Consider the following 25,856-nt stretch of genomic DNA (forward strand, 5'->3'; position numbering starts at 1 on the left):
CAAACTGACTTGTAAAGGTGGAATTCTATGATGGTGCCACGTTGAAAGTCACTGTTTACAAAGAATTTGACAAATACAAATTTGAACATTAACACCTTATTTATTCTTCATCTTGTGGGGAATTGTTTCACTGATCCACAGGGTAACTGTCAGCCTGTCTCAGCATTATCCGCAGGGTAACTGTCAACCTGTCACCGCATTATCCACAGGGTAACTGTCAACCTGTCTCAGCATTATCCACAGGGTAACTGCCAATCTGTCTCAGCATTATCCACAGGGTAACTGCCAACCTGTCTCAGCATTATCCACAGGGTAACTGCCAACCTGTCCCAGAATTATCAACATGGTAACTGTCAACCTGTCTCAGCATTATCCACAGGGTAACTGTCAGCCTGTCTCAGCATTATCCGCAGGGTAACTGTCAACCTATCTCAGCATTATCCACAGGGTAACTGTCAGCCTGTCTCAGCATTATCCGCAGGGTAACTGTCAACCTGTCTCAGCATTATCCACAGGGTAACTGTCAACCTGTCTCAGCATTATCCACAGGGTAACTGCCAACCTGTCCCAGAATTATCAACATGGTAACTGTCAACCTGTCTCAGCATTATCCACAGGGTAACTGTCAGCCTGTCTCAGCATTATCCACAGGGTAACTGCCAACCTGTCTCAGCATTATCCACAGGGTAACTGCCAACCTGTCTCAGCATTATCCACAGGGTAACTGTCAACTTGTGAGTCTGAAAATGGACACTGGAGGTGAAGGAATCAACGTCGTTAGTATCAACCGGATGTAGTAGAAAGACATAATTTCCACATTCAGATGTTATTAAGAGCACAGAGGTAATTATATACATTGTATTGTTTCAGATGCGACCTTCCGTTGACTCCCAGGTAACAATTCAACAACGGACCAAGTTATTTGAGCCAACGATAAAGATGATTGAAACGACTCTTTTAGTTGTCAGTCATTCAGTCAGACTTTTCAACGTATACCACAACAGGCCACTGTGATTCAGTCCTGACCTCTGTAGTTTTACGCATTGCTTGTTTTTATTTATGTAGCTTAGCTACAGTATCATTAAGGTAAAAAGCAAACATTTCCATTCATTCATTTAAATACATGGCAACATATATTTATGAAATATATTTGGGCATTTATTTTACTAGCTACCACAGCATGCTCTCAAAATGTATTTCCATATATTTAAATATATAAACATATATGTAGAAATATATCAAAAAGGCCAATTTTGTAATATGTCCATATATTTAAATATATGTAATATAAGGCTTAAACACATATTTATTTTAATATACGTAAATACATACATGTTGTTCAAACAGGGTGGCACCAATGATTAGGGCCAGGCGTTTTGGTTGTTCTTCAGTTGTTGTTTTTCTACCGATATAGCACTTTCTCACACCGTGATCATCTAACATAATTATCCAATTAGTCCAAAATCAATTCCCAACCGTGTGGATTGACTTCAAATGAGATCAAAAGAAAATATGTGCATCAACAGCATGCACTTTAGACTAATGCACCAAATGATTAGCCTAAGGAAATAAATCGGCATAAATATTTTACTTACTCATTGTCTGTTATCAAAATTATATAGGAATAGTAGGCATGTTATCTAAGAAAATGTAGCCGAACAAACTAGCCATTTTCATTAAACACGTGTACAAACGTCAATGATGAGGATATATATATATTGCTTTTGCAAGCGCCAACATCCCTCTAAACAAAGTTGACAATCCCAAATTGCGCACCTTCATTAACACACGTGAAAAGAACGGAGCCGCAGTCTCCGGTAAAAAACACAACAGAAATATTGTTGTTAATGGTTATGTAAGGACGAGACTGTTTCACTATATATGCCCCACAACCTTTCAAGGTTGAAGCATTCTTCTGAGACGGCATAATTATGTCAGATGGCTGTCTATCCTGTCTATCCTGTCTATCCTGTCTTTCCTGTCTTTCCATTTAAAATGTGACGCTAAATTTCAGGTTTTGCAGAATATATTGTTGTCTGCGAAGAACATCCCAGCGGGGAATTTCAAGCGATAGAGATTTTTTATTGTACACTTATATTTTCTGCTTGGATTCATAGTCTTTCCCCTTTAAGTGTCCTAATTGCCCCATTTATATAACCTCCTGTGATCAGGGATTGAGTCTGTTGGAGGCGATCAGCTTGAGAAAAACGAGGTGTAAAATCACTGATCTACGAATAGAATTCCCTGCCAAATAATGGGTTTTGTGAAATTATGACTCATATGCTGCTCCCCTGGTTCAGGCGATCCCTCCACCAAAAACGAATGGACAACCAGACTGGAATGACTGCGACTTGTGTCAATTACAGAGCATTTCCTAGGATTTTCTGCCTGCATCAAACCCAGTGGATAATGCTGGAAATATTGGTCAATAAATACTTTTTAGTTGTTTAAAAACGTCTGGCCCTACTATATAAACCCTCTATTTATGCTATGGGTCCCCATTCACTGCTGACAAGGATTAAAACAATTATATCACAATAATGTTTGCAGCGATCATTATCATCAAAAACATCCAGGAAATGTCCTCTCTGTTCGCAGGTGGTTAATCTGTGATGAATTAAATCCCGTCCAGAGTCAGGAAGGGATTTATTTATGGAGATACGCATCCAGCCACAGATTCCCTGACTTCTTCAGTGACCTGGAGAAGAACAGAGGTGGATAAAGAACCAGGTAAATCACATAGGAGACTGAGAGCAGCAGGTATCACCTTATGATGTACAATCTATTCCCAGAGGAATAGCACTATACAAGTATTCATTAAAACACCCTACCTGACAACATCAGTCATGCCTTTCTGCAAAGTCTTGACCTGGTAGGGAACTCCATGTTTCTCACACAAAGCACGAACCAGAGGAGCCACCAGGTGGTAGTTATGACGGGGCATGGTAGGAAACAGACTGGGAGACAGAGGGGGAGACAGCGAAAGAGAGGCAGAGAGAGAGAGTGGGGGGGAGGAGGAAGGAGAGAGAGGGAGAGAGAGATTAGAGAAAGAGGCAGAGAGAGAGTGGGAGTTTTTCAGAGAAACCTCCGTTTCTGAGTAGGATTGTATCGATATTGTATCTAAACACTATTACGAGGTAGAGTATTTAGTACAAACAACAAGTTATATTTAAGATCAAATGAAGCTGAATGCTGCTTAAACTATAACTTTAGTATGTCAGTGACCTGGTAAATTACCATATAAATACAGTCATGAAGTGAGCCTCTTTGGGTACAGCGAGCACCATCCCCCTCTCTCTGCACCACCTCTCTCTCTTCCCCCTACACTCAGGCTCTGTTAGGCAGGTCATAAATTCCTAGAGGAGTTTCTCTCCTCATGGCAAGAGTATAGAGAGAGTGAGGTTCACAGGAGAACAAAGGAACCTCTTCCAAATCACAGAACTTGAGAACTGAACAATGTCCATGTTTTGGAGAATGTGTTCATGGTCGGGGAAGAATCCAGCTACGAACTGGTCCGTTTTGTACAATTTTGTGAAACTCATGAGACAATACAGCCACGTACAGCATCTGTTTATACAAGAGTCTCAGTTGTGGGGTTTGCATCTAACTGTTGAATAAAATGAATGAGTAAAGATGAAACTATTTGTGAAATTATGTAAAGTGATGTTATGTGATGCATTCCCTTTAAAATCTAGCCAAGTCATTGGCCCGCTCCCATGAGCACAGACAGGATATATTCTACTGTTCCAAATATAACCCCCACCTAATAAAATCCTCTTCAGACCAGCTGAACCTCGATTACCACGAGAGGGAGTTAAGGTTTGAGTAGATTGCTGAATCTTATAACCATACCATGTGGTTAAACTCTGAGACTATTGATCCGACAGAATAAGAGCTACTCTTCGATACTAATTAGTAGTCTGCAGCTAGAAATGATGTACCCGTGAATGCGAAGGCCGACAACCGCCGAAACATCTATTCTACATTTCTGAATGTTACTTACTCTGAACTATCCATTCTAACCAAAGACTCCAGGTACGCAGAGAGAGGGGCGGATGAACTTCCAACAGAGATCACGACGACACACTGAGCGTAAATATATATATTGATTACAATTGTTCCCGAATGAGTGAGCGTTCATGTGCAAAGGATTAGCATTTCAACTGTTAGAATTATCAACTGTGTCGTGTCTTATCTTTGGCGCCCTTCTCAGTCCCTTTGTCTACCAAGCCGCGATGCCGGTTTAGCCCACTAGGGCACATCCCCTATCATTGCCTTGTAACCATATCTACTTTGTTTGTTTGTGTGTGCATTTCTGTGATTATTTAGTTAGTTAATAAATACATGATTGAGACAATTGATGTATGGATGATTCATAGTGAAGACTGGGTTCGTGCAGATAACCAACAATTTACGACGTTTGGAATGAGACTAACGTGAGGTAAATAATCATTCATTAATTAGAAGACTAATTGATCAGATATTAAAATATCTGAAAGTTATATTAGGAAAATTATAACTTTGTAATCTGAATATTTTCCTTGGTGCCCCGACTTCCTAGTTAATTGCATTTACCTGATTAGTTAATCACGTAATAATAATTACAGAAAATGTATTTGATAAACTAAAGGTCTTCAGTTTAATGATGCCAAAGACACGACAATATACTGTTGACAGAAGGTGGGATATTTGTTTCACTTACTGGTGTTCAATCTGAAAGTTGAGGTGTCCACTGAACCAGTCGTTGAAGGTTGACTGTTCAATGTTGCAAGTAGCACTCAACTAAGACCAGAGAAAGAGACGTTATAGCTCCCTCTGCTGGAGAACTACAGAAGGCACAGCCCCAGAAAACACTCCTGGACCTGTACTCAGGACTGCTGTTCCCAGATCAGTTTAGCCTTTTAAGATTATAATGAATAGGAATGTATGGACAGGGGGGACCTGATCCTAGATCAGCCCTCCTACTCCAAGACAAGACCCAGTTGTCTAGTAATGACATGTTACCTGCATTGTGAGCCAGTCCTGGTGTCTCTCGTGATCTATCTCCATAGGAAGGTGATTCATCTGGGTCACCCATACAAACCAGTGGCTTTCCAAAAACCTATATACAGTACAATATTCACAATATAATTATTCAGCCACAATATTATATTACATTATTACATCAAGCACAGCATTGTGTTGTTTTCTAATACTGTAGATAGTTTGAATACAATAAATGAATGAGTTAATCTTTGAGCTCCCTCTCAGTTCATACTTTACCTGACGAAGCTGATCAATGCTACTGAGCCAAAGAAACCAAAGAAGGGATAGTAACAGCAGAAGAAGCGAAGGTAGAAACTCATCGACCACGCCAGATCCTTCACAGGAGACAAAGATTGGTATTAGGCCAGACATTATACATCTGGGGTTCCTACCCAGTGGCAACACATCATTCATTTTTTGAGCCCCACATTTATTAGAAATTATAGATGGAACGTATCGATGCTCATCGGCCATTGGATATAGACATTACACAACAAGTTGGTTGATGATGTAATATACCAGGGAGATATGTATACTGTAGCTGAGAAAGTAAATCAAGTGTATGTTGTGTAGTAAGCTGTTAGTAGCCGATGTGCCTCACCCTAATAATTTGGTCCTTTTCCCCCTCATAACTTACTCTACTGTTCTGACTTGGTGGTGCACATGTAGCCTACAGCCTGGTTTAGAGACATGTTATCATTTAATATTTTAAGAGCTTTCCTTGTCTGCTTATATCCCCCTTTATTTATCCTATGGTTGTGACTTGGTGTACAGGTTGAACACTTGAAGAACGGCCCATGTTCTGAATTCTGATGCTGTACATTCCAAAAGTGCTGAACAAATAGTTATATTGACTACGTCCGTCCCAGCTCGCTCATTAATGTCTTAATCGAAATTACGGTTTGCCTCTTATCCACTTGTCGTCCCCTTACGCCATAGTTTGTACATCTCAAATTGTCATTAGAAACCACAGTTGTTTAACCAAGTCAGCCATATCAGCAATGTTTTTTAAAAGACAGTACATGAGGCTGAATGAACTGTTTCGCTGCCAGACAAGGCTCCGCTGATAGCCAGGTGTAGCAGTGGTAAGATGAAGGGACAGCTATATGTCGGCCCTAACAGTTTGTGGGCACCGTTTGTCACCATTATAGTGCAATTAATGTATTGTTTAGTGTTGTGTAGTGGCTTTGCTGGCATGCATCCCATTTTTTTTGTTTTTGCTAAAATCACCCCTATTCCCCTATAGGATGACTGCAAAGCAACAATTATCACGGTGATAAGGAAGATAGTTCACCCGATGTCACAGGAAGTCCATAAAGATCAAGGACAACAACCACCCGAGCCACTGCCTGTTCACCCCGCTATCATCCAGAAGGCGAGGTCAGTACAGGTGCATCAAAGCTGGGGACCGAGAGACTGAAAAACAGCTTCTATCTCAAGGCCATCAGACTGTTAAACAGCCATCACTAACATTGAGTGTCAGCTGCCAACATACTGACTCAACTCCAGCCACTTTAATAATTAAAAATATATGTAATAAGTGTATCACTAGTCACTTTAAACAATGCCACTTTATATAATGTTTACATACCCTACATTACTCATCTCACATGTATATACTGTACTCTATACCATCTACTGCATCTTAGCCTATGCCGCTCTATACCATCACTCATCCATATATTTATATGTACATATTCTTATTCATTCCTTTACACTTGTGTGTATCAGGGAGTTGTTGTGAAATTGTTAGATTACTTGATAGATATTACTGCACGGTCGGAACTAGAAGCACAAGCATTTCGCTACACTCGCATTAACATCTGCTAACCATGTGTATGTGATAAAATTTGATTTGATTTAGTCATTTCTGATGGTACAGTCAGTGTGTTGTTGGTAGTACAATATTATTGCTCGCTAGCTTTAGTGAGCAACGGACAAGGATTTAGTGCCCCCAGGTGTTCACACAGTCATACCTATCCTACCCTGTCTTTCTAAGGTCTTCGAAAGCCAAGTTACCAAACAGATCACCGACCATTTCGAATCCCACTGTACCTTCTCTGCTATGCAATCTGGCTTCAGAGCTGGTCATAGGTGCACCTCAGCCACGCTGAAGATCCTAAACATCATATCATTACTCTCTCATGGAAGCCCTTATGTTCCAGATGGGAATGAAGAGGATTAAGTCTACATTTAGTTGGTATGAAATCTCACCACCCAGTCCTGTCGTAAAAACATGGTCCGTAATATCTGGATGTGGAAATACACTGGAATAAGTAGTGGAGGTCCAACTGAGAGACAGAAGGAAAAGATTGGTATTACACACATTGCTTTTATGTGTTCAATGGAAGTTGATGTGATTCTATACAGAAATCCATGAAACGTGTTCAGCAACTTACTGAGGAAGAAGTACTGGTGTTGGTGATGGTAGGGCATGTACTTCAACTTCTTTATACCATACTGCAATAGACAGAGACGAGGAGTCAGATGGATCTTACACAGAAACACTAATACCGTTTTAACACGACTGAGACAAACCCTTACATGGACATTATTACATGGTTATTTCATGAATATTACATTAAATTAATGAGCTATTACATGGTTATTTCATGAATATGACATTAAATTAATGAGCTATTACATGGATATTTAAATACTACATTAATAATATTACATGGTTATTTCATGAATATTACATTAAATTAATGAGCTATTACATGGATATTTCATGAATATGACATTAAATTAATGAGCTATTACATGGATATTTAAATACTACATTAATAATATTACATGGTTATTTCATGAATATTACATTAAATTAATTAACATGTTGTCTTAAAGGTAAAACATAACCCACTATGTTTAACAGCAGAGAAAACCACCTAAAGGGTATTTTTTCAACTTGAAATTTGATGACGTTTCCTAGAGTGACCCCCAACATTAGAACAAGTGAAACATCGCCTCTGTTCATATTTCCATTTAAGCTGTACACCAACAGGGTCCAAAGATTGTCTGTACACCACCAGGGTACAAAGATTGTCTGTACACCACCAGGGTACAAAGATTGTCTGTACACCACCAGGGTACAAAGATTGTCTGTACACCAACAGGGTACAAAGATTGTCTGTACACCAACAGGGTACAAAGATTGTCTGTACACCACCAGGGTACAAAGATTGTCTGTACACCACCAGGGTACAAAGATTGTCTGTACACCACCAGGGTACAAAGATTGTCTGTACACCACCAGGGTACAAAGATTGTCTGTACACCACCAGGGTACAAATATTGTCTGTACACCATCAGGGTACAAAGATTGTCTGTACACCACCAGGGTACAAAGATTGTCTGTACACCAACAGGGTACAAAGATTGTCTGTACACCACCATGGTACAAAGATTGTCTGTACACCACCAGGGTACAAAGATTGTCTGTACACCACCAGGGTACAAAGATTGTCTGTACACCACCAGGGTACAAAGATTGTCTGTACACCAACAGGGTACAAAGATTGTCTGTACACCACCATGGTACAAAGATTGTCTGTACACCACCATGGTACAAAGATTGTCTGTACACCAACAGGGTACAAAGATTGTCTGTACACCACTAGGGTACAAAGATTGTCTGTACACCACCAGGGTACAAAGATTGTCTGTACACCACCAGGGTACAAAGATTGTCTGTAAACCACCAGGGTACAAAGATTGTCTGTACACCACCAGGGTACAAAGATTGTCTGTACACCACCAGGGTACAAAGATTGTCTGTACACCACCAGAGTACAAAGATTGTCTGTACACCACCAGGGTACAAAGATTGTCTGTACACCAACAGGGTACAAAGATTGTCTGTACACCACCATGGTACAAAGATTGTCTGTACACCACCATGGTACAAAGATTGTCTGTACACCAACAGGGTACAAAGATTGTCTGTACACCACCAGGGTACAAAGATTGTCTGTACACCACCAGGGTACAAAGATTGTCTGTACACCACCAGGGTACAAAGATTGTCTGTACACCACCAGAGTACAAAGATTGTCTGTACACCACCAGGGTACAAAGATTGTCTGTACACCACCATGGTACAAAGATTGTCTGTACACCACCATGATACAAAGATTGTCTGTACACCACCAGGGTACAAAGATTGTCTGTACACCACCAGGGTACAAAGATTGTCTGTACACCACCAGGGTACAAAGATTGTCTGTACACCACCAGGGTACAAAGATTGTCTGTACACCACCAGGGTACAAAGATTGTCTGTACACCACCAGGGTACAAAGATTGTCTGTACACCACCAGGGTACAAAGATTGTCTGTACACCACCAGGGTACAAAGATTGTCTGTACACCAACAGGGTACAAAGACTGTCTGTGCACCACCACGGTACAAAGATTGTCTGTACACCACCATGGTACAAAGATTGTCTGTACACCACCATGGTACAAAGATTGTCTGTACACCAACAGGGTACAAAGATTGTCTGTACACCACCAGGGTACAAAGATTGTCTGTACACCACCAGGGTACAAAGATTGTCTGTACACCACCAGGGTACAAAGATTGTCTGTACACCACCAGGGTACAAAGATTGTCTGTACACCACCAGGGTACAAAGATTGTCTGTACACCACCAGGGTACAAAGATTGTCTGTACACCACCAGGGTACAAAGATTGTCTGTACACCACCAGGGTACAAAGATTGTCTGTACACCACCAGGGTACAAAGATTGTCTGTACACCAACAGGGTACAAAGATTGTCTGTACACCAACAGGGTACAAAGATTGTCTGTACACCACCAGGGTACAAAGATTGTCTGTACACCACCAGGGTACAAAGATTGTCTGTACACCACCAGGGTACAAAGATTGTCTGTACACCACCAGGGTACAAAGATTGTCTGTACACCACCAGGGTACAAAGATTGTCTGTACACCACCAGCGTACAAAGATTGTTTTAGGGTCACTTTTGACCCGGCAGTTATAAATTAATTTACACACCACAAACACACACACACACACACACGCACGCACGCACGCACGCACGCACACACACACACACAATGATAAATGTAGATTATGTGCTGCTGATTGAACTCAGACCAAACTAAAACTTTCTTGTGGATGTGCAGCGTCTCCCCTCCACGACCCTTCCACGACCCCTCCACGACCCTTCTACGACCCCTCCACGACCCTTCCACGACCCCTCCATAACCCCTCCATGACCCTTCCACGAGCCCACACATGGAGGGGACTAAAATCATCCAAATTTCAGACAAAATAAACACATTTTCAGACAAAATAAACATGTCTTGAAAGCATTGTTTAATAATGGGGAATGCAGTCAGAGGCTATAAAGATGCTGCAGATCCTCCCAGTTCTCTCTTTGCTGAAGCCATGAGTGCAGGTTTCAGTGCCCAACAGGTCATAGATCTGATTTTATCAGATGTCCAGGAGGAACCAGAGAACAATGATTTATAAGAGAAGGAGGTATCTGAAGAAGAAGATGGGGAAGAATACAACCCAGAGGACGATGCATCATCTTCAGATGAAGAAGAAATCCCCCAAGCTGAAAGAGAGACATTTTTGTCAAAGAACAGCAAAATAACATGGTCCTTGTCACCATATGACAACCAGGGCGGGATGGCAGCACAAAATGTCCTAAGGATGACCCCACGGCACACAAGACATGCCGTTTCCCATGCCCAGGACATCACCTCAACATTCTACATGTTCATCACACCAGCCATCTGAAAAATCCTCCTGGAGATGACAAATTTGGAGGGTTTCCGTAGATATGGAGACAACTGGAAGAGGATGGATGAAATTGACCTGCGTGCCTACATAGGGCTGCTAATCTTAGAGGGTGTGTATAGGTCCCGAGGCGAGGCTACAACAAAGGAGGCGTGGACAACCTGGACAAGGTGATTGGAACTTACAGCTGCAGGAGGATGACTGCCCGCAGGCCCCTGGTCATCTTCCATAACATCATTGATGTGTCCTCATACAATGCCTTCATGATACGGAACAAGATCAACCCTATCTGGATGCCTGATAAGCGGTGTTCCTGGAGCAGCTGGGAAAGACACTTGTAACCCCACACATTCAAAGAAGGGAGTGCCTCCCCTGCACAGCAGCTTCTGCAGCGCTTGTGAAAGCTGTTCAGGGGGCTGAATCTTGTCCTGATCCACCTGAGGCTGCAGCTGGGGTATGCCAGAGATGGTAGACAAGAGGAGGAGATGCCAATTCTGCCCCCCAAAGGACTGTAAAACAAATACTATGTGTTGCACGTGTGATAAATACATCTGTAAAGTCCATTCACACACACCTGCATACTGTCCTACATGTGCTAATTAGAGTTGATTGATTTATGTTCTTCACGTTTTTGTTTTGTATCTATTATCTTATTTTATTCTTATTTATTGTTGTTGTTTATACACATTGTGGTTGGGGGCAATGGTTAAAAAAAAATGGGAGAAGACTAGTATTTTGTAGTTGAATTCCTCATTGTACAGTATATAAGAATATATCACTATGTTGCCAAAAAATGTCACGACTGTTATTGTTTCCCTTCAATAAAATGCATTCAAAACTACTTTCTGTACATTCCCGCTATTTTCTTAGGCTACACGTGTGCTAAAAAGTTTGTTTACACCTTTTTACACCTCACTTTAGCAATAATAATAATAGTAAACCTCTAAACAATTATGACAGGTGTGACAGGTGTGCTGTAATAGAAACGAGTGGTGACCACTGATTGAATGCAGTCTTTCTGCATTGTGAAGAGGGAAAACCCCAGATATTCACAACGTTTGTGATGAATGACAGGTTGTTTCTTCATGCAAAATAGATTTGGGGTTTAAAATTCAATCAATATGTTTTATTTTAGGGGTTTAGTGAAGGCCGGTCATTGTGTACAGAGCAGACAGAATGTTAAGACTACACAGGGGTTAAGAGGATATTTGAATATTACATGGTTATTATTACATGGTTATTTCATGAATATTACATTAAATTAATGAACTCTTACATGAATATTTAAATACTACATGGTTATTTCATGAATATTACATTAAATTAATGAACTATTACATGGTTATTTAAATACAACATTCATAATATCCCATGAATATTTAGATTATTATTCAAATATGACAGGAAGTCAGATGGGTCATAAAGCACTAAGGTTGTGAGTCCAGTTGGGGCAGGAATCACAAATATATTATAGTGATAACTACCTCTACAGGCTGTTTGTCTCCCAGGACGAAGACATGCACTGAGTTGACATCAGGATCTTTACTAAACACGTTGGGCTTAGCGTGGTGCTGGAAGTGACGATGGTTCCACCAGTTAGCAGAGGCACCCTGGAAACACACAGCTACTGTTACTTATTAATGGTACACACAATTACAGTTACTGTAACTTACACCTGTTGGACACTACACGAAATAAGGTTAATGTATAGCAGTGAACTTTGAAATGTAACACTGCTCTGGTGAATGTAGGAAAGTGAAAGGGACAGTTTCCATGAACACAGATTAAACCTGTACTTTCAAAGGAGATTATCCATTGGGAATGGTTTTCAGTCTAGAACTAGGTTTAAACTGTGTCAGGTTAACTTAACCAAAGAGTAGCAGAAGATTGGCCTAAAGAAACAGTATTGTCGAATGTCCAACCATTGTCCAGTAGCCTACCTTTAGGTGTCCAATGACAAACTTGTGCAGTACGTGATTCCAGCTGGATTTCTTGCAGACTGACAGGTGGCCGTAGTCATGCTGCAGCCAGCCAGCCTGGGACTGAGAGGGAGAAAGAAAGGCAGATTTTGAACGGTGTCTGAAAGGTGGTTTGGTAACCCTATCACTAAGCTAAACCCTAACCTAACCTCACCACCCCCAACCTTCACCTTAATAGTAACCCTAACCTAATACCTTAACGCTAACCCTAATCCTCTAATTCTAACCTTAATCCTAAACCTAACCTTAACCTTAATCTTAACCCTAACCCTAACCTTCGATCCCTATGCCTAACCTTTGAATCTGCCTGTCAAATATCTTCTTGTACTCCCTAATAATACTGTAATGGTACCTGAGACGTGGCCAGCATGAGGGAACAGAGCAGTGTGAGGCTCCAGCTGGTCCCCCAGACCCAGAGCAGGCCCAAAGCCAGGGCCTCTAGTAGCAGGATGTGGCCCAGGTAGAGGCTGAAGAAGAGGGGGCGGGCAAGGAGGAGACCCTCACTCTCCACACGGTCACGCAGGGCCTGGAAGTCCTGCACTAGTACTGCCTGTATGGATTAGAGGTGATCAATAATCAATACATATGTAATGGGATCTTTCTCAAAGTAAATGAACCAGGAAGAAGATGGATGATGGTAGAGAGATGAGAATTGAGGGAGAGGAGGGGAGGAAGAGGACAGGAGAGGGACAGGAGAGGGATAAGGACAGGAGAGGAAGAGGACAGGAGAGGGATAAGGACAGGAGAGGGATAAGGACAGTGTAAATTGAGAAGAGAACCCTGTAGAGAAGAAGAGGAAGAAGAAGAGGAAGGGTAAGGAAATAGAAGTAACAGAAAGCTGAAGAGAACCAGGATAAGATGTAAGACTTCTGATTAGGTAAACAGACAGCGGGCAGCGGAGAATCTGGGTACATAGACAGGCTGGTATAATGTGATCTAGTTATAGGGGCATCTGGGCACATAGACAGGCTGGTACAATGTGATCTAGTTATAGGGGAATCTGGGCATATACACAGGCTGGTATAATGTGATCTAGTTATAGGGGCATCTGGGCATATAGACAGGCTGGTATAATGTGATCTAGTTATAGGGGCATCTGGGCACATAGACAGGCTGGTATAATGTGATCTAGTTATAGGGGCATCTGGGCACATAAACAGGCTGGTATAATGTGATCTAGTTATAGGGGCATCTGGGCATATAGACAGGCTGGTATAATGTGATCTAGTTATAGGGGCATCTGGGCACATAGACAGGCTGGTACAATGTGATCTAGTTATAGGGGAATCTGGGCATATACACAGGCTGGTATAATGTGATCTAGTTATAGGGGCATCTGGGCATATAGACAGGCTGGTATAATGTGATCTAGTTATAGGGGCATCTGGGCACATAGACAGGCTGGTATAATGTGATCTAGTTATAGGGGCATCTGGGCACATAGACAGGCTGGTATAATGTGATCTAGTTATAGGGGCATCTGGGCACATAGACAGGCTGGTATAATGTGCCCTAGTTATTATAGTAGACGACTGAAGATGACACACTACGACTTGGTCCCCGGTTCTTCTGACACATTGTAGAAAGTATCATTCTGCACAGCATTCAGTCTGAGAAGCATGTAATTCCCTATCAGCCAGAGATAGACGTTGGTCCCCGGGTCCCTACCTAAACCTACAGTATGTTAGAGTGGGCGTGATGCTATGTCAGAGGGAGAGATGCTGTAGGCTTCACATTATGTTTCATTATGTAGCCTACAACGATGTATGTTATGGGCGTGATGCTGTAGAGGGAGAGAGATAAAGATGGGCCTCCTCACGTTTTTCCCCTGGTCCTGGCTGGGCTCTGTCGTTGCCAGCTCTCCAATCAGCAACGGCTTCAGAAACTTCCTGACAAAATTAGGATCGGGATGGAATGCGACAAATGCTTCCTAGAAATTAGAGACATAGATCAATCTATGTTGTTTAAGAGAAATATATACACATGTCCTTTATTTGTCTCTCAGTACATAAATAGAATTAATATTCGCCGTGTGAATAAAGACGCATCGCTCCGCCGTTTCCTGGTTGTTACAATTCTAATAGTTCGCTCTAATTTCAGTTCATGTGACAAAACAAGCAAGTATAGTGTAGAGAATCATTTATAATAATATAGTGTAGAGAATCGTATATAATAATATAGTGTAGAGAATCGTATATAATAATATAGTGTAGAGAATCGTATATAATAATATAGTGTAGAGAATCATTTATAATAATATAGTGTAGAGAATCGTATATAATAATATAGTGTAGAGAATCATTTATAATAATATAGTGTAGAGAATCATTTATAATAATATAGTGTAGAGAATCATTTATAATAATATAGTGTAGAGAATCATTTATAATAATATAGTGTAGAGAATCATTTATAATAATATAGTGTAGAGAATCATTTATAATAATATAGTGTAGAGAATCATTTATAATAATATAGTGTAGAGAATCGTATATAATAATATAGTGTAGAGAATCGTATATAATAATATAGTGTAGAGGATCGTATATAATAATATAGTGTAGAGAATCGTATATAATAATATAGTGTTGAGAATCATATATAATAATATAGTGTAGAGAATCATATATAATAATATAGTGTAGAGGATCATTGTATGAGAAAAAATGGGAAATAAGTTTTTCATAACCAAAATATATTTGCATATCTCAGCAAACAAACAACAAAACCGAAAGTAAAAGATTTTAAAAAAAATGAAAACTTAAGAACAGGAAGCATAGAAATAGAACAGATAGAACTGCTTATTAAACATTTGCATATTGTAGCTTTAAGATCATTATCATGATCCATCAATGTACGATCCACTAACAACTAGTGTAATATGTCATTATCACAATGTACGATCCACTAACAACTAATATAATAAGTCATTATCACAATGTACGATCCACTAACAACTAGTGTAATATGTCATTATCACAATGTACGATCCACTAACAACTAGTGTAATAAGTCATTATCACAATGTACGATCCACTAACAACTAGTGTAATATGTCATTATCACAATGTACGATCCACTAACAACTAGTGTAATAAGTCATTATCACAATGTACGATCCACTAACAACTAGTGTAATAAGTCATTATCACAATGTACGATCCACTAACAACTAGTGTAATATGTCATTATCACAATGTACGATCCACTAACAACTAGTGTAATATGTCATTATCACAATGTACGATCCACTAACAACTAATATAATAAGTCATTATCACAATGTACGATCCACTAACAACAAGTGTAATATGTCATTATCACAATGTACGATCCACTAACAACTAGTGTAATATGTCATACCTAAAACATTATAACATTTGCAACAGTCTTCTTGGAATAACTTGAAAACATTTCACCAACATCTTCCATAGTTAGGCTACTGACCGTGGCATCTTCTCCAGCAAAGTGACTGATGACCCTGATGCCCCCCGGGTGTCTCTTCGCCCACTGGGTAATATTATAGACCTTTCTGTCGATGACCAACCACTGGTCGCCTCTGTGGCAGTGCTTCTGGACCTCTTCCCAGGTGTAGACTGCACTGCCACCTCGCCCTCCACTGGGCCCAACCCCGTCACCCTTGGCCGGCACGCTTGACTCCGTCTGCTGACCTCCGCCTCCCATCCTCGGTTCTCTCTGCTCCACTCACACCGTCGCTGTGTCGGCTGCGCTCTGACCAGTCTGTCCAACTGAAACACACTGAGGACCAGTCAAATGCAACGTACAGAGAGGAAGTCAGGGAATACAATCAGAATCAGATCATGCTGTCTGAGCCAAGTCACACCTACATGGTGAAATGGTGTGACTCTTCTACAGTTTGATGTTTATTGGGATGAGTCTTGTCCTGGAGGCAGATTTGAGAGATTTCCACTAGATAAGCCAGCTGCAAAGTAAAACTTGGTTATATTAAAACATTTATAAAAACAAACATTTCCTTTTTGGTCTTAATTTAAGATTAGGGTTAGGTTTAAAATCTGATTTGATGACTGTGGCTGTGCTAGCTAGTGACCATTCGGCAGAGCTGCCTCCAGAACAACATTCATGACGAAAAACGCTAACCTGCGATTCTTCTGCCAGAGGGAAGGGAGATGTTTTCCAGACAACGATGTACAACAAAATGTGTTGTTCAATTCATTTGCTGAAAATATCGAATGACGAATACCTGTAGAGGCGCAAGAATGTCAGCCAGTCTGGGTCCTGTAATTCTGTGGAGTTCCTTTTCTAACAAAAAAAGATAACGCCATTGTGTGGGCATGGACTCCTCTTCTGTTCCGCATATGTTTCCCGAGTTTTATATGACACACAGTGCAAACCTTTATGAGTGCTTCATGTTAATGTCTGTACAATGACACACATGATAAAATCGAATAGTCGTGTAAACCGTTACAGAAATCCCCAGGCTACATGACATTACATTAAATCAGGCTATATTGTGATCAACAATATAACGCAATTATACAATGATGATGTGGCTACAGAATGAATGGAATAGCTGCACTCACCAACATTTCCAGATGTGCAATCCTCTCCTCGCTCCGTCTCTTATTCATAAAAATACATTTACTTCTTTCTGATTACCCGTCTCATCATCTATCCAATCAAATCACCAGTAGGCTACTAACGGTATATTTCGTTCCTATAGCTCACTCAGTCATTCACCCCCTCGTTCACTATACAATTCAAAGCCGATCATTCGAGGGTCTCTAGTCCAATAGAGTTGTTTCACTAGCCTGCTGCCATATCTGTAATTGGTTCATAACAGCCTTTCCGAATTATATTTTAAAAAAAATAAAGGCCGGCCCTCTCTATCTGATTGGCTTTCTGGTCTGTCAATCACTTTCCTACGTCAATAATTTACCTATTCCAACCAATCAGAACGTTCTTGGACGCAATCAGGGCCCCGCCCCTGACACAGTGCCTGTTTACATGCTGTCTCAAGAAGAAGAAAGGACTGCCCCTCCCTGATGCTTTCCTGTGTAGTATTTTATCTGGATCCCCATTAGCTACAGGCAAAGCTGCAGCTCTTCCTAAGGTCCACACAAAACATAAAACATGACATAATACAGAACATTAATATTTTTATTTTTATTTTATTTAACCTTTATTTAACCAGGTAGGCTAGTTGAGAACAAGTTCTCATTTGCAACTGCGACCTGGCCAAGATAAAGCATAGCAGTGTGAACAGACAACACAGAGTTACACATGGAGTAAACAATTAACAAGTCAATAACACAGTAGAAAAAAACGAGAGTCTATATACATTGTGTGCAAAAGGCATGAGGAGGTAGGCGAATAATTACAATTTAGCAGATTAACACTGGAGTGATAAATTATCAGATGGTCATGTACAGGTAGATATTGGTGTTCAAAAGAACAGAAAAGTAAATAAACATAAACAGTATGGGGATGAGGTAGGTAAAATTGGGTGGGCTATTTACCGATAGACTATGTACAGCTGCAGCGATCGGTTAGCTGCTCAGACAGCAGATGTTTGAAGTTGGTGAGGGAGATAAAAGTCTCCAACTTCAGCGATTTTTGCAATTCGTTCCAGTCACAGGCAGCAGAGAACTGGAACGAAAGGCGGCCATTTGAGGTGTTGGCTTTAGGGATGATCAGTGAGATACACCTGCTGGAGCGCGTGCTACGGGTGGGTGTTGCCATCGTGACCAGTGAACTGAGATAAGGCGGAGCTTTACCTAGCATAGACTTGTAGATGACCTGGAGCCAGTGGGTCTGGCGATGAATATGTAGCGAGGGCCAGCCGACTAGAGCATACAGGTCGCAGTGGTGGGTGGTATAAGGTGCTTTAGTAACAAAACGGATGGCACTGTGATAAACTGCATCCAGTTTGCTGAGTAGAGTATTGGAAGCTATTTTGTAGATGACATCGCCGAAGTCGAGGATCGGTAGGATAGTCAGTTTTACTAGGGTAAGTTTGGCGGCGTGAGTGAAGGAGGCTTTGTTGCGAAATAGAAAGCCGACTCTAGATTTGATTTTAGATTGGAGATGTTTGATATGAGTCTGGAAGGAGAGTTTACAGTCTAGCCAGACACCTAGGTACTTATAGATGTCCACATATTCTAGGTCGGAACCATCCAGGGTGGTGATGCTAGTTGGGCGTGCGGGTGCAGGCAGCGAACGGTTGAAAAGCATGCATTTGGTTTTACTAGCGTTTAAGAGCAGTTGGAGGCTACGGAAGGAGTGTTGTATGGCATTGAAGCTCGTCTGGAGGTTTGTTAACACAGTGTCCAAGGACGGGCCGGAAGTATACAGAATGGTGTCGTCTGCGTAGAGGTGGATCAGGGAATCGCCCGCAGCAAGAGCAACATCATTGACATATACAGAGAAAAGAGTCGGCCCGAGAATTGAACCCTGTGGCACCCCCATAGAGACTGCCAGAGGACCGGACAGCATGCCCTCCGATTTGACACACTGAACTCTGTCTGCAAAGTAGTTGGTGAACCAGGCAAGGCAGTCATTAGAAAAACCGAGGCTACTGAGTCTGCCGATAAGAATATGGTGATTGACAGAGTCGAAAGCCTTGGCCAGGTCGATGAAGACGGCTGCACAGTACTGTCTTTTATCGATGGCGGTCATGATATCGTTTAGTACCTTGAGCGTGGCTGAGGTGCATCCGTGACCGGCTCGGAAACCAGATTGCACAGCGGAGAAGGTACGGTGGGATTTGAGATGGTCAGTGACCTGTTTGTTGACTTGGCTTTCGAAGACCTTAGATAGGCAGGGCAGGATGGATATAGGTCTATAACCGTTTGGGTCCAGGGTGTCTCCCACTTTGAAGAGGGGGATGACTGCGGCAGCTTTCCAATCCTTGGGGACAGACAGATACAGAACTACGTTCATTCAAATAAATAAAATAACGTAAAATTACACAAAACAAAAATATAAAACACGACATGTAAAGTGTTTCATGAGTTGAAACAAAAATTATCCCAGAAATGTTCCATATGCACAAAGAGCTTGTTTCTCTCAAATTTTGTGCACAAATGTGTTTACATCCCTGTTAGTGAGCATTTCTGCTTCGTCGAGATGATAATCCATCCACCTGACAGGTGTGGCATATCAAGAAGCTGATTAAACGGTGTCAAAGTTGGCCTCCCGAGTGGTGCAACAGTCTCATGCACTACATCACGTGCGCTTGAGGTGTCACTACAGACCCGGGTTCGTCTGGGGAGAGTTTGGCCGGACGGGATTTCTTTGTCCCATTGTGCCTTAGCGACTCCTTGTGGGGGGCTGGGAGCCTGCAAGCTGACCCCGGTCGCCAGCTGTACAGTGTTTCCTCCGACATATTGCACTGTCAACTGTGGGACCTTATATAGACAGGTGCCTTTCCAAATCATGTCCATTCAATTGAATTTACCCCAGGTGGACACCAATCAAGTTGTAGAATCATCTCAAGGATGATCAATGGAAACAGGATGCACCTGAGCTCAATTTAGAGTCTCATAGCAAAGGGTCTGAATACTTATGTAAATAAGTTATTTCTGTTTTTAAAAAAAAGTTTTATGCATTTATCAGTTATTTGTTGTTATTAGTTGTTCATTCCATGTGTAACTCTGTGTTGTTGTATGTGTCAAACTGCTTTGCTTAATCTTGGCCAGGTCGCAGTTGTAAATGATAACTCGTTCTCAACTAGCCTACCTGGTTAAATAAAGGTGTTCTCAACTAGCCTACCTGGTTAAATAAAGGTGTTCTCAACTAGCCCACCTGGTTAAATAAAGTTGAACTAGCCTACCTGGTTAAATAAAGGTGTTCTCAACTGGCCTACCTGGTTAAATAAAGTTGAACTAGCCTACCTGGTTAAATAAAGGTGTTCTCAACTGGCCTACCTGGTTAAATAAAGTTGAACTAGCCTACCTGGTTAAATAAAGGTGAACTAGCCTACCTGTTTAAATAAAGGTGAACTAGCCTACCTGGTTAAATAAAGTTGAACTAGCCTACCTGGTTAAATAAAGGTGAACTAGCCTACCTGTTTAAATAAAGGTGAACTAGCCTACCTGGTTAAATAAAGTTGAACTAGCCTACCTGGTTAAATAAAGGTGAACTAGCCTACCTGTTTAAATAAAGGTGAACTAGCCTACCTGGTTAAATAAAGGTGAACTAGCCTACCTGGTTAAATAAAGGTGAACTAGCCTACCTGGTTAAATAAAGGTGAACTAGCCTACCTGGTTAAATAAAGGTGAAATACATTATTTTTATTTATTTTGCCCACTGTTCCCCGAGCGCCGAAGACGTGGATGTTGATTAAGGCACCTCTCTGATTCAGAGGTGTTGGGTTAAATGCGGGAAGACACATTTCAGTTGAATACATTCAATTGAACAACTGACTAGCTATCCCCCTTTCCCTTGTGTCAGTGCAGTACAAGAATACCCTTCTCTATAGGCATGCTGAAAGTCTGTTGTTCATTTCTTCATAGACAAATAGCATTGTATTTGATTCAAACACAATTATTTCCAAAGTGTTTGTTAATAAGAGCCGGCAGTAGACTTATTGGTCTGCTGTTTGAGACAAAAAAATAGCCCTTTACCATTCGAAAGTAAAGGTATCATGACTTTAGCTTCCCTACCTGAGGTGAAAACGTTTTTCTTCAAGCTCAGATTGAAGATAACGGCAACATATTCTGCTATTATCCTCAGTAGCTTTGGTCTCTCATTATTAATGGCCAGGAACACTCAGAAAAATGTTCCATGCTAACCTTATTTAATTGCTTTTCTTTCATAATTAGGTATTTTAAGTCTGGATAGCTCACAGTTTGTTGCTGGAAAGGGAAATGTATTCAACTGAAACGTGTCTTTCCGCATTTAACCCAAACCCTATGAATCAGAGAGGTGCAGGGGGGTGGGGGATTGGGGGTGGGGCTGCCTTAAATTGACATCCACGTCTTCGGTGGTTAGCATTTCATGTCTGAGTTTGCCCACTTTGCCAATGAAGAAGTTATTTAAATAATTGGCCACATCAAAGGGTTTGGTGATGAATGAGTCATCTGATTTAATAAATAACGATGTTGAATTAGTCTTTTTTGCCCATAATTTCATATGAAGTTCTCCAAAGTTTAAATTTTTACGTCATATAATAATAATAATAATAATATAATAATAATAATAATAATAATAATAATAATATAATAATAATAATAATAATAATAATAATATAATAATAATAATAATAATAATATAATAATAATATAATAATAATATATTAATAATAATATAATAATAATAATAATAATAATATAATAATAATATAATAATACAATAATAATATAATATTAATAATAATATAATAATAATAATAATAATATAATAATAATATAATAATACAATAATAATATAATATAATAATAATAATATAATAATAATAATAATGCTAATATAATAATAATATAATAATAATATATTAATAATAATATAATAATAATAATACAATAATAATATAATAATAATAATAATATAATAATAATAATAATAATAATAATATAATAATAATATAATAATAATAATATAATAATAATATATTAATAATAATATAATAATAATAATAATAATAATAATAATATAATAATCATATAATAATACAATAATAATATAATATTAATAATAATATAATAATAATATAATATTAATAATAATATAATAATACAATAATAATATAATATTAATAATAATAATAATATAATAATAATATAATAATAATATATTAATAATAATATAATAATAATAATATAATAATAATAATAATATAATAATAATTTATCTAAGTTTCATAATACAGTTTTTCTTCTTCTTTTTGTTCAGTTCAGTCATTCATTCATCATTTCTCCATTTCTGCGGTCGGTTTTCCAGTCAGATGAGCAGCCAGACTTATTAGCCACTTGTTTAACTGCCTCTCTCTCTCAACCACACAATTCTTCAGTTCCTCATCGATCTATGGTGCCTCAGCAGATCTAACAGTCCCTTTCTTAATAAGTACATGTTTATCAATAACTGGAAGGAGAAATTTCATAAATGCTTGTAAGAGCTTTCTTGTTTGTAGAACTTTTTGTAACAGTGTTTTAGGTGCCAAATTTATGGTCATGTTGCATGCAGTGTGTAGGAAGGAGGGAGATTCCTAGATGTGAGAAGTGTGCAGGAGGGCATGAGTCAAAGGAGTGTGTAGTATTGGTGGAAGAAGCTGTGTGTGATTACTGTAGGGGTACCCAGATCAGAAGTGTCCTGTGAGGGAAAGGCAGGTTTAGGTTGCCAGGATCAGAGTAGTACAGGTGTCATATGCTGAGGCAGTGAAGAGAGTAGTAGAGGAAGATGTGTTCAGGGCGAGGTTCCCTGTGACTAGACCGATGCCAATAGAGAGTGATAGGAATAACTTGCTTCAGTAAGGTTGGCTTTTTAGCATGGGGCTACCGAGTGGCGCAGTGGTTTAAGGCACTGCATCTCAGTGCTAGAAGTGTCACTACAGACACCCTGGTTCGATTTCCAGGCTGTATCACAACCGGCCGTGATTGGGAGTCCCATAGGGTGGAGCATAATTGGCCCCAGCGTCGTCCGGGTTTGGGTTTGCCCGGGGTAACAAAAACACGCTAGACAAGGTTGGATCTTTTTGTGTCGCTAAAATGAATTGTGCGAGAAATGTCAGTGCAATCATTTTTATGCACAACTATTTATTTAATAACCATTTATATCGACGTTAACTTGGAGTCATGCAATGCCATGTTGTGTAGTCCTTCCACTATGACTCGGTGGTAAACCACGCAGTTTATTAGGCTACAGATGAAATAAATGATGGTGAACATCACAGGATGGCGCTCCTTCCCAATAAATATCGAGGGTCTTACTCTGGTGACATGATCATCGATGCTTGGGTTGCCGTTTGACAAATAAACATAATCTCACTCTTTTGTCCATAATAATCTCATCACGTTGGCCAGTGGTACTCAACTCTGACCCTACAAGGTCCGAAAGGCTGCCGGTTTCTGTTCTACCTTTTCTTTTTACTTTTTTCATTCGACCTTGAACAAGAGTTTGTTTCAGCTCAACCACTACCGATATTAACCAGCAGGTGGAAACAAAACCACATAGAAAAGCCACCAATTCACATTGCAGTTAATTGGACCGAACACACTGTCCTCCTTATTCTCCTTTGACCCTCAGCTCAAGACGTGATGTGGAGAAAAAAAAAATGTACATCAAGAATGCGTCCCAAATGGCACCCTATTCCCTATGTAGTGCACTACTTTAGACCAGGGCCTATAGCCAAATGGCACCCTATTCCCTATGTAGTGCACTACTTTAGACCAGGGCCTATAGCCAAATGGCACCCTATTCCCTATGTAGTGCACTACTTTAGACCAGGGCCTATAGCCAAATGGCACCCTATTCCCTATGTAGTGCACTACTTTAGACCAGGGCCTATCGCCAAATGGCACCCTATTCCTTAAAGGCCCTGGTCAAGTAGTGCATTACAAATAGAATACAGTGTTATTTGGGACGTATTCCCAAAAATGTATTTTTCAGTAGATCTGACGTCATAACCCCCAATTTACTCAAATAAGAAATTCCTCCTCCTTCCCCTCCGTCCAACTCTGACTGTGCGATGGTGACAGCTATATTAGGCTCTCTGCCTGTGTGATGGTGACAGCTATATTAGGCTCTCTGCCTGTGCGATGGTGTCAGCTATATTAGGCTCTCTGCCTGTGTGATGGTGTCAGCTATATTAGGCTCTCTGCCTGTGCGATGGTGTCAGCTATATTAGGCTCTCTGCCTGTGTGATGGTGACAGCTATATTAGGCTCTCTGCCTGTGTGATGGTGTCAGCTATATTAGGCTCTCTGCCTGTGCGATGGTGTCAGCTATATTAGGCTCTCTGCCTGTGTGATGGTGACAGCTATATTAGGCTCTCTGCCTGTGTGATGGTGACAGCTATATTAGGCTCTCTGCCTGTGCGATGGTGACAGCTATATTAGGCTCTCTGCCTGTGTGATGGTGTCAGCTATATTAGGCTCTCTGCCTGTGCGATGGTGTCAGCTATATTAGGCTCTCTGCCTGTGCGATGGTGTCAGCTATATTAGGCTCTCTGCCTGTGTGATGGTGTCAGCTATATTAGGCTCTCTGCCTGTGCGATGGTGACAGCTATATTAGGCTCTCTGCCTGTGTGATGGTGTCAGCTATATTAGGCTCTCTGCCTGTGCGATGGTGACAGCTATATTAGGCTCTCTGCCTGTGCGATGGTGTCAGCTATATTAGGCTCTCTGCCTGTGCGATGGTGACAGCTATATTAGGCTCTCTGCTTGTGCGATGGTGTCAGCTATATTAGGCTCTCTGCCTGTGCGATGGTGACAGCTATATTAGGCTCTCTGCCTGTGTGATGGTGTCAGCTATATTAGGCTCTCTGCCTGTGCGATGGTGACAGCTATATTAGGCTCTCTGACTGTGCAATGGTGTCAGTTTCATCGGGTTACATAGCAGGTGTTCCCTAACTCTTTTGGCCCACGATCCCGTTTTGATATCTGAAAATTCTTGTGACCCCAAACATTTGAAAATAATTGATTTGGTCACTCATCTGTAGAATTTCTTTGTATTTCTCCTGAATGCTTGCGTTAAGTTCTTTTCAGTTTCCCAAATATGGCTGTTACATAGGCAAGGAGATACATTTTATTTTCATTACATAGAAAGTCAACCAAGCAAAGGGTCTGAATACTGAATACTTAATTAAGGTATTTCTGTTTTAAATGAATAAGGGGTCAACTTCCGGTGAAATGGGTGGGCGCGAAATTCAAATAAATAGTCATACAAACTATGGATATTAAACATGTGGGGACAAGTGTCTTATATCGATTAAAAGCTTAAATTCTTGTTAATCTATCTGCACTGTCCGATTTACAGTAGCTATTACAGCGACAGCATGCTTGTTTGAGGAACTGCACCCCACATCGAAATATTTTTCCACCGGCACAGGTTTCATAAATTCACAAATAGCGATTAAATGTTCACTTACTTTTTGAAAAT

The 25,856-nt window shown here is 40.4% G+C and overlaps 1 protein-coding gene across 3 annotated transcripts; it reads right to left on the reverse strand.

Annotated features, from left to right (window-relative positions):
- Positions 1–1,832: 1,832 nt before the first annotated feature.
- LOC139406305 (fatty acid desaturase 2) lies at positions 1,833–17,560 on the reverse strand. Of its 3 annotated transcripts, XM_071148781.1 has the most exons (14): positions 17,343–17,560; positions 16,900–17,002; positions 16,228–16,539; positions 14,600–14,710; positions 13,133–13,330; positions 12,742–12,843; positions 12,286–12,411; positions 7,425–7,485; positions 7,240–7,316; positions 5,263–5,360; positions 5,005–5,101; positions 4,703–4,782; positions 2,832–2,957; positions 2,505–2,698 (listed from the first exon to the last, which is right to left on the reverse strand). In XM_071148781.1, the coding sequence occupies exons 3-14, from the start codon at positions 16,462–16,464 to the stop codon at positions 2,647–2,649; spliced, it is 1,365 nt and encodes a 454-aa protein (XP_071004882.1). In that variant the 5' UTR covers positions 16,465–16,539; positions 16,900–17,002; positions 17,343–17,560; the 3' UTR covers positions 2,505–2,646. The 3 variants fall into 3 exon arrangements, with proteins under 3 accessions (XP_071004883.1, XP_071004882.1, XP_071004884.1); XM_071148782.1 differs by lacking the exon at positions 17,343–17,560 and having other exon boundaries at positions 1,833–2,698; positions 16,228–16,529; positions 16,900–17,003; XM_071148783.1 differs by lacking the exon at positions 16,900–17,002 and having other exon boundaries at positions 17,343–17,441.
- Positions 17,561–25,856: the final 8,296 nt, after the last annotated feature.

Source organism: Oncorhynchus clarkii, chromosome 4 (genome assembly GCF_045791955.1).
Source record: "Oncorhynchus clarkii lewisi isolate Uvic-CL-2024 chromosome 4, UVic_Ocla_1.0, whole genome shotgun sequence".
In the NCBI taxonomy this organism is placed as follows: domain Eukaryota; kingdom Metazoa; phylum Chordata; class Actinopteri; order Salmoniformes; family Salmonidae; genus Oncorhynchus; species Oncorhynchus clarkii.

Bases quoted from the DNA above. Each gene is read 5' to 3' on its own strand.
- LOC139406305 (XM_071148782.1), bottom strand. From the start codon at position 16,464: ATGGGAGGCGGAGGTCAGCAGACGGAGTCAAGCGTGCCGGCCAAGGGT. The intron at 7,486-12,285 runs GTAGTTATCACT...TGTCTATTGCAG, and splicing joins GAGACAAACAGCCTGTAGAG to TATGGTATAAAGAAGTTGAA. The intron at 2,958-4,702 runs GTAAGTGAAACA...TCTGTCTCCCAG, and splicing joins AACTTTCAGATTGAACACCA to TCTGTTTCCTACCATGCCCC.